A 12,219-nucleotide genomic window follows, 5' to 3' on the forward strand; every position below is an offset into this window, starting at 1 on the left:
ATCTATTTTATATTTTATTTGGAAACAGGGTCTCTTAAGCTAGCTGAGGCTGGCTTCGAACCAGTGTGATCCTCCTGTCTCAGCCTCCCAAGCACGGGGATTGCAAGCATGCACCACCACGCCTGACTTCATCAACTTGTTTTGAAGCGGTAGTTTATAGTGTTCATCTGTTCTGTTGGCAAATCTTTATAGTGTTTATCTACTGTCTTTAGAGATTGGTTTTATATTTAACTCTCTTGCCCTTATATTAAATTGTATTAGATTTGACTTCTATCATTTAAAAATTTATCATCATCATCATCATTATTATTGTTGTTGTTGTTATTGTTATTTTTGTGGTGCTAGGGATTGAACTCCAGGGCATTCTACCTCTGAGCTACATCTCTAACCTATTTTTTAATTTTTTATTTGGAAACAGCATCTCACCAAGTTGCTGTGAGCCTCACAAAGGCTGGCTTTGAACTTGTTATATTCCTGTCTCAGCCTTTCAAGAGCTGGGATTATAGGGGTATGCCACCACACCCAGCTGACTTTTCACTCATTTTGATGCTAGTTTACTTAGCCTTCCTAAAGACACAGAGATCTTCCTGTTTTTGTGTAATGTTTAAAAATATGTCACCTTGCTCCTTCCCCTTGTTTTATCTGGAGTTCCTCTTTGCTCTTTCTTCCTTGTTTCTTTTTTGTACTTCTCATCCTGGTCCTGTCTTCTTTGGTTGCTATTTCCAGCAGTCTCTCCTTGGTAAAGCTTTGCTATGGAAGAGCACTTTAGTGAGTTTGGTATTCTGTAGTGAATGGAGGGGTCTGTGCCCTTCAACTTTGTCATGGACTCTTGCACAATGTACACCATAGTGCTACCTATTGTATTGCAACTGTTGTAAAACCCATTCCTCTTTACATACTTGGCTCAGACGTACTTTGCTCATTTTGACTGCTGTGCTATATGAAGAGTCCCTATTGGGTTTTTTTTGTTTGTTTTCTGTTCTTTGGGTCATCACATTCCCCATTACTATCATCTTCTTCCCATACAGATGCTAATATCTACACAGATCTTTTTACTTTTGGTGGTTTTTCCCTAACTTTTGTTATTTGGGAACATTGTGCATGAAATTTTGATTTTTTTTCATACTTAGTTGCTCTGTCTGATTTTTTTCAGTAATTTGAAGTTTAAACCTTAGGATTTTGGCACAGTGTTTGCCCAGAATTCCAACAAAAATTTTTATGTTTAAATGTTGTGAACCATTCCCTGCTAGACTATGCTAGCTTCTCTAGTGATTATATGAAAAACAGGCTAAATTACAGCAAAAATTGGCTGTGTATATTTCTCTTGTTAATAACTAATAGATTGGTCTAAATTTAGTAACTTCATATATTCAACTTGATTGTTAAAAAATTAATTCCTATATATTTGTTGACTTCCTAAGTTCATTAGCCAGAGAACAGGTATGTTAGAAAGAAGCTTATGTAGTCTCATTACCTGATCCTCCTGTCTCAGTTCTCCAAGTTCTGGGTTTACAGGCATGTGCAACCACACCCAGCTTTCTTAATTAAAATGTACAATTAAGCCAGGCATAGTGGCTCAAACTTGTAATCTCCGCACTTGGAAGGCACAGACAGGAGGATCTTGCAGGTTCAAAGCCAGCCTCGCTGGCTTAAGAGACCCTGTTTCCAAATTAAAATATAAAATAGGTCTGGGAGTGTAGCCCAAAGGTAGAAGGGTTCCATCCCCAGTACCACACATACACAAAAAGATTATATAAAGTGAGAGGGAACATAATTTATATTTTAATTGATGAGTTGATGCTGTTTCCACTCGACTGCATATAGCCATTACCCAAAATGAAACAAAACAACAGCAATTAAGTGGGTTTTTAGTGTATTCAATCATTATGATGGTTAGTGTTAGAACATTTCCTTGCCTTAAATCAGGCACTGTTGTATGTGCCTATAATTCCAGATACTTGGGAGGTTAATTCAAGAGAATAACGAGTCAGGCGCCAGCCCAGGCAACACAGGCAATATAATGAGACCATGTCTAAAAACAACAGTAAAACAAACCCCACACTCTTTAATCATGCTTCATTTTCCCCAGTTATACCCTTCCCCCATACCCACCTCTCTCCCCTTGGTAACAACTTATCTTCCTAACTTTATTTGTGTATTCTGTTCATTTCATATAGCCATACAATATGTGGTATTTTGTGATTGGCTTCTTTTACTTAACATGTTTTCATGGTTTATCTGTGTTGTAGCACATGTTTCTTTTTATTTTTGAAGAATATTCTATTGTCTAGATAGTTCACATTTTATTTATTCATTAGTTGACAGGTATTTGTATCCACTTTTTTCATTCCTATCAACATTCATGAACCAATTTTTGTATAGGTGTACATTTTCGTTTATCTTGAATGTATGCCTAATGAAATTAAATCAAATGGTAATCTTTCAAAGAACTACCAATTTTTCAAAACAGCCACACCATTTAACATTCCCACAGGCAGTGTATTTAGCCTACCAGTTTTTCTACATCCTTGTCAATACGTGCTATTGACTATGTTTTTTACCATAGCTATAGTAGTGGATATAAAGTAGTATCTCATGTGGCTTTGACTTTTATATCCCTAGTGGCTAATAATGTTGAGCAACTATTTCATGTGCTTGTTGCCTATCTGTTTAAATCTCTTTTGGAGAAATGTCTTTTCAGAATCTCTACCCATGATTTATGTTTGTTGTTGTTATTATTTCTAGCTTTTTTCCTTATACTTGTTTTTTGAAACGAGGTCTTACTGTATTGCTCAGTATGGCCTTGAATTCCTGGGTTCAGGATCCTCCTTCCTCAGCCTCCTGAGATATATGTCATACAGGTATATGTCACCATGTTTAGCTCTTGCCCCTATGTTTGTCGTTGTTGTTTTTGGTGGTACTGGGGGTGGAACCCAGAGGCTTTCTACCTCCGGGCTATCCTCCCAGACCTATTTTATATTTTATTTGGAAACAGGGTCTCACCAAGCTGCTGAGAGCCTCACTAAGTAGCTGAGGCTGGCTTTGAACCTGTATGATCCTCCTGTCTCAGCCTCCCAAGCGCAGGGATTACAAGCGTCCGCCACCACACCTGGCAGCTGCTATGTTTTTTAATTGGACTTTTGGTCTTTTTATTATTGAATTGTAACACTTTTATATATATACATACACATACACAAATATATTTACATATATATTCTGGATATACTTCTTTTATCATATGATTTACAAGTACTTTCTCTCATTTATGGATTCTTTTCACTCTGTTGATAGCTTTTGAAGTACAAAAGTGCTTAATTTTGATGAAGCCCACTTTCTCTCTTTCCTTTGTTCTTTGTTTTTTCGTTCAGATTTAAGGATGTTCTGTCTAAAGTCATAAAGATTTACTTTTTTATTTTCTTAAGAGTTTTGTCGTTTTATCTCTTAAACTTTCAAGAATAGTCTATATTTGAGTATATATTCTGAGTTTAATTTTTTAGTATGGTGTGATGAATGGGGGGTAATATCTTTTGCATCTGACTCACAAATTCTGAGAGACAGTATTTTTATTTTTATTCAATTCTTAGTATTTTGCAATTTCTCTTATCTCTTTAATACATGAGTTATTTAGATATTTTTTCCTTTCTAATGCATTTGCGATTTTATTTAGTTGATAAGAGTAGTCAATTTTTATTCCTTTTGTGCCTTATAAAAAATTAATAGCAGCAGAGCACAATGGTGCACACCTATAATTCCAGTACTTGTGAGGCTCAGACAGGAGGATCACAGATTTGAGGCCATCCTCAGCACCTTAGGGAGACCCTGTTTCAAACCAAAACATAAAATAGGGCTGAGGTGTAGCTTGGAGATAGAATGCCCCAGGGTTCAATCCCCAGGAGAGAGAGAGAGAGAGAGAGAGAGAGAGAGAGAGAGAGAGAGAGAGAGAGAGAGAGAGAGAGAGAGAGAGAAGAAGAAGAAGAAGAAGAAGAAGAAGAAGAAGGAGGAGGAGGAGGAGGAGGAGGAGGAGGAGGAGGAGGAGGAGGAGGAGGAGGAGGGACTCACCAGTAGAATAATAATGTATTTCTAAAATCTTCATAATGTACATGTTTATGTCATCTGTAGCCATAGTGGTTTAAAAAAAAATCTGTGTAAATTACTGATTGAAAAGTGTTAAAATCTACCAAAGTGGACTTCAGTGATGACTGTTCTGTGGTCCCGGGTACTTGAGAGGCAGAAGCAGGAGGATTGCTTGAGCCTGGAAAGTCAAGGCCAATTTGGCTAACATAGTGAGACTGTCTCGAAACAAACCAGGCGTGGTGGCAGATGCTTGTAATCCCAGCATTTGGGAGACTGAGACAGGAGGATCATGGTCCTTGGACAGCCTCAACTACTTAGTGAGGCCCTTTACAACTCAATGAAACTCTGTTTCAAAATAAAGAATAAAAAATAGGGCTAGAAATGTAGCTCAGAGATAGAATGCCCCTGGGTTCCAGACCCAGTACTGGGGGGAAAAAAAATTGCAACCAAGATGGTGAATTTCTGGGGGTTTTTTCTTTTTTTTTTTTTTTTCTTTTCTGTTACCCTTTTTGTCTTTAGTTTTAATTTTTAATCTGGAAAGTTTTAAGTATGTACAAAAGGAAAATAGTATAATCAATCCCTGTCATTAATTTTTTTTTTATTTTTGGCGGTACTGGGGATAGAACCCAGGGACACTCTACTCCTGAGCTATACCCCAGCCCTATTTTTTTTATTCTTTATTTTGAAATAGGGTCTCAGTGAGTTGCAAAGGGCCTCACTAAGTAGCTGAGGCTGTATGTAAATTGGGATCCTTCTGTCTCAGCCTTCCAAATGTTGAGATTACAAGCGTGTGCCATCATGCCCGGCTCACTAATTTATTTTTAATCATGAATATATTACCACCAAACTTATTTTATAGATTTCCTCTATCCCTATTGTTAATGCCTCTGCTCTCCAGATTATTTTAAAGCAAATCCTAGATGTAATTATTATTGTTTTATGTATTCTTTATTTAGGGTTATTCACATTTTTACTGTAGCATTTGCTCACCATTCCTGTTGCTCCTTAGCCAATAGGGAAACATTTTCCTTCCCTCTGAAATATAGATATTATAGTTTTCTACTATAAGTCTTAGAGATAAATTTCTCATTTTTATCTGTTTGAAATATTTTAGTCTCATATGCTTTCTGGAAAATTAATGCAGAATATAAATTTATAGTTATTTTTCTGAGCACTTTGAAAATAATGGAAGTTTAATTTCTGTTTCTTTGTGGGTAATCTAATCTACTTTAAATACTATCTCTTTTTCATTGGTATTCTGCAGTTTCACTATGATATGACAAAAATATATCATAAGGGATCAAATGGTAGTAACTTCAGGTAACTAACTTTACACTTTAACAATTTCTACTTTTTTGTGTATGAGTATGGTACTGGGGATTGAACCCCACCCGGGGGGGGGGCATTCTACCTCTGAGCTATACCCCCAGCCCTATTTTTTATTTTTATTTTGAAACAGGGTTTCACTAGGTTGATGAGAGTCATACTACCTTGCTGAGGCTCTCCTTGAGCCGGTGATCCTCCTGTCTCAGCCTTCTTTGTACTGAGATTACAAGCATGTGCCAACATTTTCTACTTCTTCTCTTTTTTTTTTTTTTTTTGGTGGTACTGGGGTTCCTGGAAGCCCTTCTACCTCCAGGATACACTCCCACGGGCTACACTTCCAGACCTATTTTTTTTTAACATTTTTATGTGGAAACAGTCTCTTAAACCAGCAAGGCTGGCTTCGAACCAGCACGATCCTCCGCCTCCCTAGCGCGGGGATTACAAGCGTGCGCCACCACGCCCGGCCTAACATCTTCTACTTCTAAATGGCAATTGGTTGGCCAGGCAAGGTGGTGCACGCTTGTAATCCCCGCGCTTGGGAGGCAGAGACAGGAGGATCGCGCAGGTTCGAAGCCAGCCACGTGCACCGGCTTAGGAGACCCTGTTTCCAAATAAAAATGTAAAAATAGGTCTGGGAGTGTAGCCCGGAGGTAGAAGGGCTTCCAGTAACCCCAGTACCACCAATGAATGAATGAATGAATGAATGAATGAATGAATGAATGAATAAATAAATAAATAAATAAATGCAGTTGGTGTCCTATACATGGTTAACTATGTAAGATGATATATGGTCTTTAAAAAGAACCTATAGTAAATCTTTTTGAAGAATACAGTTTGTGATTTGTCTGTTTTATAATTTCTTAAGATCTTGTGACTATACCTTGATTTAAACAGACATAGTTTATCTTTTCTGCAGCACTACTGGAAATAATTATGAAAAATGGAAGCACCGCTGGAAATAGTGCTCATTGCCGAAAACCATCAGGTAGTAGTGATCAGAGCAAGCCTAATTGCACAAAGGACAGCACATCTAGTAGTGCTGAAAGTGGAAAAGGATATACCAAAGACCAAGTAGAAGGAGTTCTCAGGTAGGAATAAATATAATTTATGTCTCAATTATAATTAATACTAATATAATTTTAGATGTTATAACATCTATTAAAAGTGTTTGACACATACTTTTAATAGGACATATATGGAGGAATTAACTGGGTGTTTTCTGCTTATAAAATCTTCATAAAATTAGTCTGTGAAGTATCATCTTTATGGAAGATTCTGTCTTTTAAATTAACTGAAAAGCTGGGCATGGTGGCACATGCTGTAATCTCAGGACTTGGGAGGCTGTAAAAGGAGGATCGCAGGAACTTAGAGTCTCAGTAATTTAGTGAGATCCTGTTTCAAAATAAAAGCACAAAATAGGGCCAGAGGTGTACCTCAGAGGTAGAAGGCCTCTGGGCTCAATTCCCAGCCTTCCCCCTTAATACATATTAACTGGTTTGTAATTGTATGTTATAGCTCTTCAGAATAATTTTTTAAGGGAAAATAATTTTATTTCCCACAATATATTTTTAGGTCACAATATTGAAAGATGAAAAATTGTCATATATACACACATATAAATATAAATATGAAAGTAGAAGTATTCATAAGAAAAGAAAATAGGGGTAATGGCCACAGCATTTTCAATTTTTTACTTATATTAAAGAAAAGTTTTTTCTATAGTCCTTTATTAATGTTCTCTTTCTACACACACACACACACACACACACACACACACACACACACACACATCCATAATGTCCTCTCCATTTTGTGGTACTGAGGATTGAACCCAGAGGTAATCTACTTCTGAGCTATACCCCATCCTTTTTTATTTTTAAACATTATCTTGCTAAGTTGCTGAGACTGGTCTTAAACCTGTAATCCTCCTGCCTCAGTTTCCCAAATACTGGGATTACAGGCATGTACCCACCCAGATCTTATCTTACTATTTTAATATTTTTCATATTAATCTGACTATTGTCTCTGTTTTCATTTTTATTTTACCTCATGATATATTTCTACTTAAAGAAGAATTAGAGTTGAAAAACTGTGAAGTGTGTTTTCAGAATCTGGCTTAACTAATTTTATAAATATAAGAAAAGATTTCCTTGGAAATAAAATGAAACTTTTGAGTATGGAACACTGGAGAATAGATTGTTTTGTTTCCTGGCTCAACTTAAAGAGGTCATATCAAGCCAGGCGTGGTGGCACACACTTGTAATCCCAGCATTCAGGAGGCTGAGACTGGAGAATGGCGGTTCACAGACAGCCTAAGCTACTTAGTGAGGCCCTCTGCAATTTAGTGAGACCGTGTTTCAAAATAAATAATAAAAAATAGGGCAGGGGTGTAGCTCAGGGGTCAAATGCTCCTGGTTTCCACCCCCAGACCTGCAGAAAAATAAAAAAATAAAGAGGTCATATTAATGTTATAGCTGTGCTATTCTCTTAGAGAAATTAAAGTTTAAAGATGCTAGATTAATCTGAATAGTGGTTAATCAAGTAGTTCTCATGGAACTAACTTAAGTGATAGTTAAAACACAGTAAGTCTTCTGCCCGTTCATGTTTCTCTTTTAATCTTACTCTCTCCTTTTCTCACTTTTTCCATTCTTACTTTTTTTTTTACTTACTGCAATTTGTAATTGAGTATATTTGAGGTGTGTGTGTGTGTGCGTGCGTGCGTGCGTGTGTGTGTGTGTTTTACTGGGGATTTAACCCAAGTATGTTCTACCTCCAGTCTACACCTCAACCTTTTAAAAAATTAGTTGCTTTTATTTTGAAACAGGGTCTTGCTAAGTTACTGCAGCTGACTTTTTACTTCTGATTCTCCTTCCTTAACCTCCCAAGTACTGGGATTACAGGCATGCACCACCACCGTGCCCAAATTAGGGTTTTTATCTTAATTCAGGAAAATTACCTGTCACTTTTTTTTTTTTAATGTTACTGGGGATGGAACCTAGGGCATTCTACCTTTGATTTATATTCCCAGCCCTATTTTTTATTTTATTTTATTTTTTTGGAAACAGAGTCTATATTTAAATTCTGCATCTGGATTATAACATTGTATCTGAACACGATCACAATAAGAAAAAAAGATTCCACTGTCATGGTAAAGCCATAATAGAGTGTTTCATTGGTGTTGATGGCATTGACGCACTCATATAACTGTAGTACCATGTCAGAAGTGACTGAAAAAGTGAAATGAGTGACTGAGAGACTGGCTTTTGGATTTCTTTTGGAAAAAGCTTTAAGACAGCAGTGTGTTGAAACATTACCAGAGCCCATATCCTATATCAAATTGTATTTTCTTGTTACTTTTTGTTGAGATAGTATATTCTCAATGAAGTATCCAAAGCAGGGCATGGTGGCACACACTTAAAATTCCAGCATTTGGATCGTGGTTAGCGGACAGCCTCAGCTACTTAGTGAGGCCCTTCGCAACTCAGTGAGACCCTGTTTCAAAATAAAGAATAAAAAATAGGGTGAGGGGGAGTAGCTCGGAGGTCAAATGCCTCTGGGTTCCATCCCCAGACCCCGCAAAAAAAAAAAAAAAAAAAAAAAAAAAATTGAAGTATCCAAAATAAAAAAGTTTTTTTTCCCCCCCTTAAAAAGTCTATGGAACGCCATGTGTGGTGGCTCACACTTGTAATCCCTGCGCTTGGGAGGCAGAGACAGGAGGATTGCGCAGGTTCGAAGCCAGCCGCGCATGCTGGCTTAGAGACCCTGTTTCTAAATAAAAATATAAAATAGGTCTGGGAGTGTAGCCCAGAGGTAGAAGGGCTTCCAGGAACCCCTGTACCACCAAAAAAAAAAAAAAAAAAAAAAAAAGTCTATGGAAGCTGGGCGTGGTGGCGCACACTTGTAATCCCCACACTTGGGAGGCTAAGACAGGAGGATCGCGCAGGTTCAAAGCTAGCCTCAGCTACATAGGCTTTCAGCAACTCAGTGAGACCCTGTTTCCAAATAAAATATAAAATGGGTCTGGGAGTATAGCCCAGAGGCCTCTAGGTTCCACCCCTAGTCCCACCAAAAAAAAAAAAAAAAAAAAAGTCTATGGAATTACCTGTATGTTTGATAATTATACCAAAAAATGATAGTTTAGTTATGGAAATTAATAGTCTTCCAGATCTGGTGGGTTTTTTAAAGTCTTTATTTCCTCATTATTTTTATTTACCTTTTTTTATCTTTTTTTTAAATTTTCTCTACTCTAGCTTGGGTAAGGGGGGAGAGTAGCCTAAGATATCATAGGAATACCTGGGGAAAAAAGTTATCTCTTTTAGTATTGATTGGTTGTGAGAGTTTGTACCTTTCTCCAGAGCTGGCTTTAGGGGGATGTCTTGAGAACAGAAGCATGAAAGATGATGGTGGTGTACATACACTTTGTATGTTACCAGAGTTGGACAGCTGGAGACATACAAGACTGAGGGAGTTTCTATCTGTTGGCTTCTCTTCTCTCTGTGAGACTGGACATAAAGTTGTTTTCTGGGAGTTAGAAGAGATGAGGTTAAAGCTGAAGGAGAGTTGTAAAGTTTGGGGTATATGCAGAGGAGAAAAGCAAATGGAATGGAAAGATTGCTGATTCATCAGTGAAGGTCTAGCCACATTTGAGACCCATGAATTCCTTGTGAGTAGAATTAGTTTAGTAGTATACTTGTATTAGAGATTTATTTTCCAAGTTAATATTTTTATTATATATAGATATTTTCCTTCAGGAACTGATTAGAACATCCTTTTAATACAATCCCTATGTTATTCTAAATACTTAAGTCAGGACCTTATGTGTTGCTTTGTTGAATCACGCTATACTTATTCATTACATTAGTCTTCTTGAGTGTTGCTTTAGTGAGGGCACAGATCAACAGAAAACACTTATATGCTGTATGTATTTGATTTTTGTTTTACTTATACACAGGGGATATTTCTCAAGAAAGCATGTTACCTAGTTGGTTAGCACAATTATGCAACAAGTTGCTCGGTGACAATTTGGCTCAATGGGAGAAGCCGTGCAATAATACTGCATCCATTGCATAAGTAAGAGCAAACTTACAGTAAGACTGAAAAAAAAAAAAATGGTGTAACTTAATAAATTAGTACTCTGTAAAACTAAGCTCTGTCTCTTGTTTTGAGTTGAAATATTAAATAACTGAGGAAAATGTCATGGGCCTTATTTGAAGAAGCCTTTATTATACTATTGAAAAAAGTCCCTCTCATTTAAAAAATAGGCAAAATCATCATAAAATCATTAACTGGACTATTATTATATTTTCATCCTAGGACATTTCTGTATGTATAAATGTTAACTCACTTGAATTATGGGACTTGAGTTTAAGATTTGATTTACACTTCCCTTCCTTTAGCAGGGATTGAACCCAGGAGCATTTTACCTCTGAGCTAAACCCCCAGCCCTATTTTATTTTTGCGGTATTAGAGATGGAACTCAGGGGCATCCTACCTCTAAGCTACACCCCCCATCCCTGTTTTTTATTCTTTATTTTGAAACAGAGTCTCACTGAGTTGTAAAGGACCTCACTAAGTAGCTAAGGCTGTCCTTGAACCACGATCCTCCTGTCTCAGCCTCCTGAATGTGGTATTACAAGCGTGCAGCACCATGCCCAGCCCTAGCCCTATTTTTTATTCTTTATATACAGGGTCTCACTAAGTTGTGGAGGGCCTCAAGTAGCTAAGGCTGGCCATGAACATATGATCCTCCTGTCTCAGCCTCCCAAGTACTGGGATTATAAGCATTTATCACCACACCCAGCTTAGCTCCAGTTCTTTAAATGAAAGGAAGATAAATCATTTTGCTAAACAATTTATAAAATAAATATTTTTTTGTCTTAGAAAGAAGTGTTTCTCCTAAATATCAGTACATTTTTATAGACTATTTAAATTATCAAGCCAGGCATGGAGGCACATGCCTGTAATCCTAGTACTTGGGAGGCAATATAGGAGGATTGCAGTTTCAAGGCCAGTGCCAGCAACTTAGCGAAGACCCTGTTTCCATATGAAAAATAAAATAGAGCTGGGGCTGAGTAGCTTGAAGGTAGACTGTCCCTGGGTCAGTCCCAATAACACACACACACACACACACACACACACACACACACACACACACACACAGAGCGAGAAAAGAATTCAGCTATAGCACCTGGAGGGGGGTTATTTAAAGATGACCATCTTCTACCCATGATATTTTCATGTACATAAAATAAGACATAAAGACTGAGCCTGCCGGGCGTGGTGACACACGCTTGTAATCCCAGCATTCAGGAGGCTGAGACCGGAGGATCACGGTTCATGGACAGCCTGACTGAGCCAGATATTTTGATTTTGCTGTACATTATTCCCTTTTAAGATAAGTAATGGGCTGCCCCTACTCTCTCCCCACCCCATCTTCTTAAGTTATAAAGAAAGGAGATTTGTTTTGGTTTATCATTCTGGTCTAAGGTTGAGGGGTTATATCTATTGATGGCCTTGCTGGCAGCATCCCAAGGCAACACAAGACATTAATGACAAAACAAAAGACAGGGAGATTATGCATGAGAATCTTGAGTACCCCTTTTTAATTTCTTTCCTTTTCTTTTTTCTTAGTCTTTGGTAAGGTTGAAAAAGGTTTGACTCTTTCAGAAAGGAGCAGTCAGCAAAGAGTGTGACAAATACATACAGGTCGTGACTAGGAGCATGATGAACAACAGTATACAGTAGGTAGATGTGTGATAATTTCTCATTCAGATGTGAAAATTTGGGGAATGAGTATTTGGAGCATTACTTGAAATATGT

General features: G+C 37.4%; 1 protein-coding gene across 1 annotated transcript in view; it reads left to right on the forward strand.

The window, feature by feature from the left end:
* The window catches only part of DNAJB14 (DnaJ heat shock protein family (Hsp40) member B14), a gene marked incomplete at both ends in the record, with an annotated part of 50,453 nt that overhangs the window by 11,632 nt on the left and 26,602 nt on the right, over positions 1-12,219 (forward strand). Inside the window, one exon of the mRNA XM_080697740.1 lies at positions 6,317-6,488. Coding sequence (XP_080553866.1) covers positions 6,317-6,488 — 172 coding nt within the window. The remainder of the gene's footprint in view (positions 1-6,316; positions 6,489-12,219) is intronic.

This window comes from Muscardinus avellanarius, assembly GCF_963383645.1.
Source record: "Muscardinus avellanarius genome assembly, chromosome: 6".
Classification (NCBI taxonomy): domain Eukaryota; kingdom Metazoa; phylum Chordata; class Mammalia; order Rodentia; family Gliridae; genus Muscardinus; species Muscardinus avellanarius.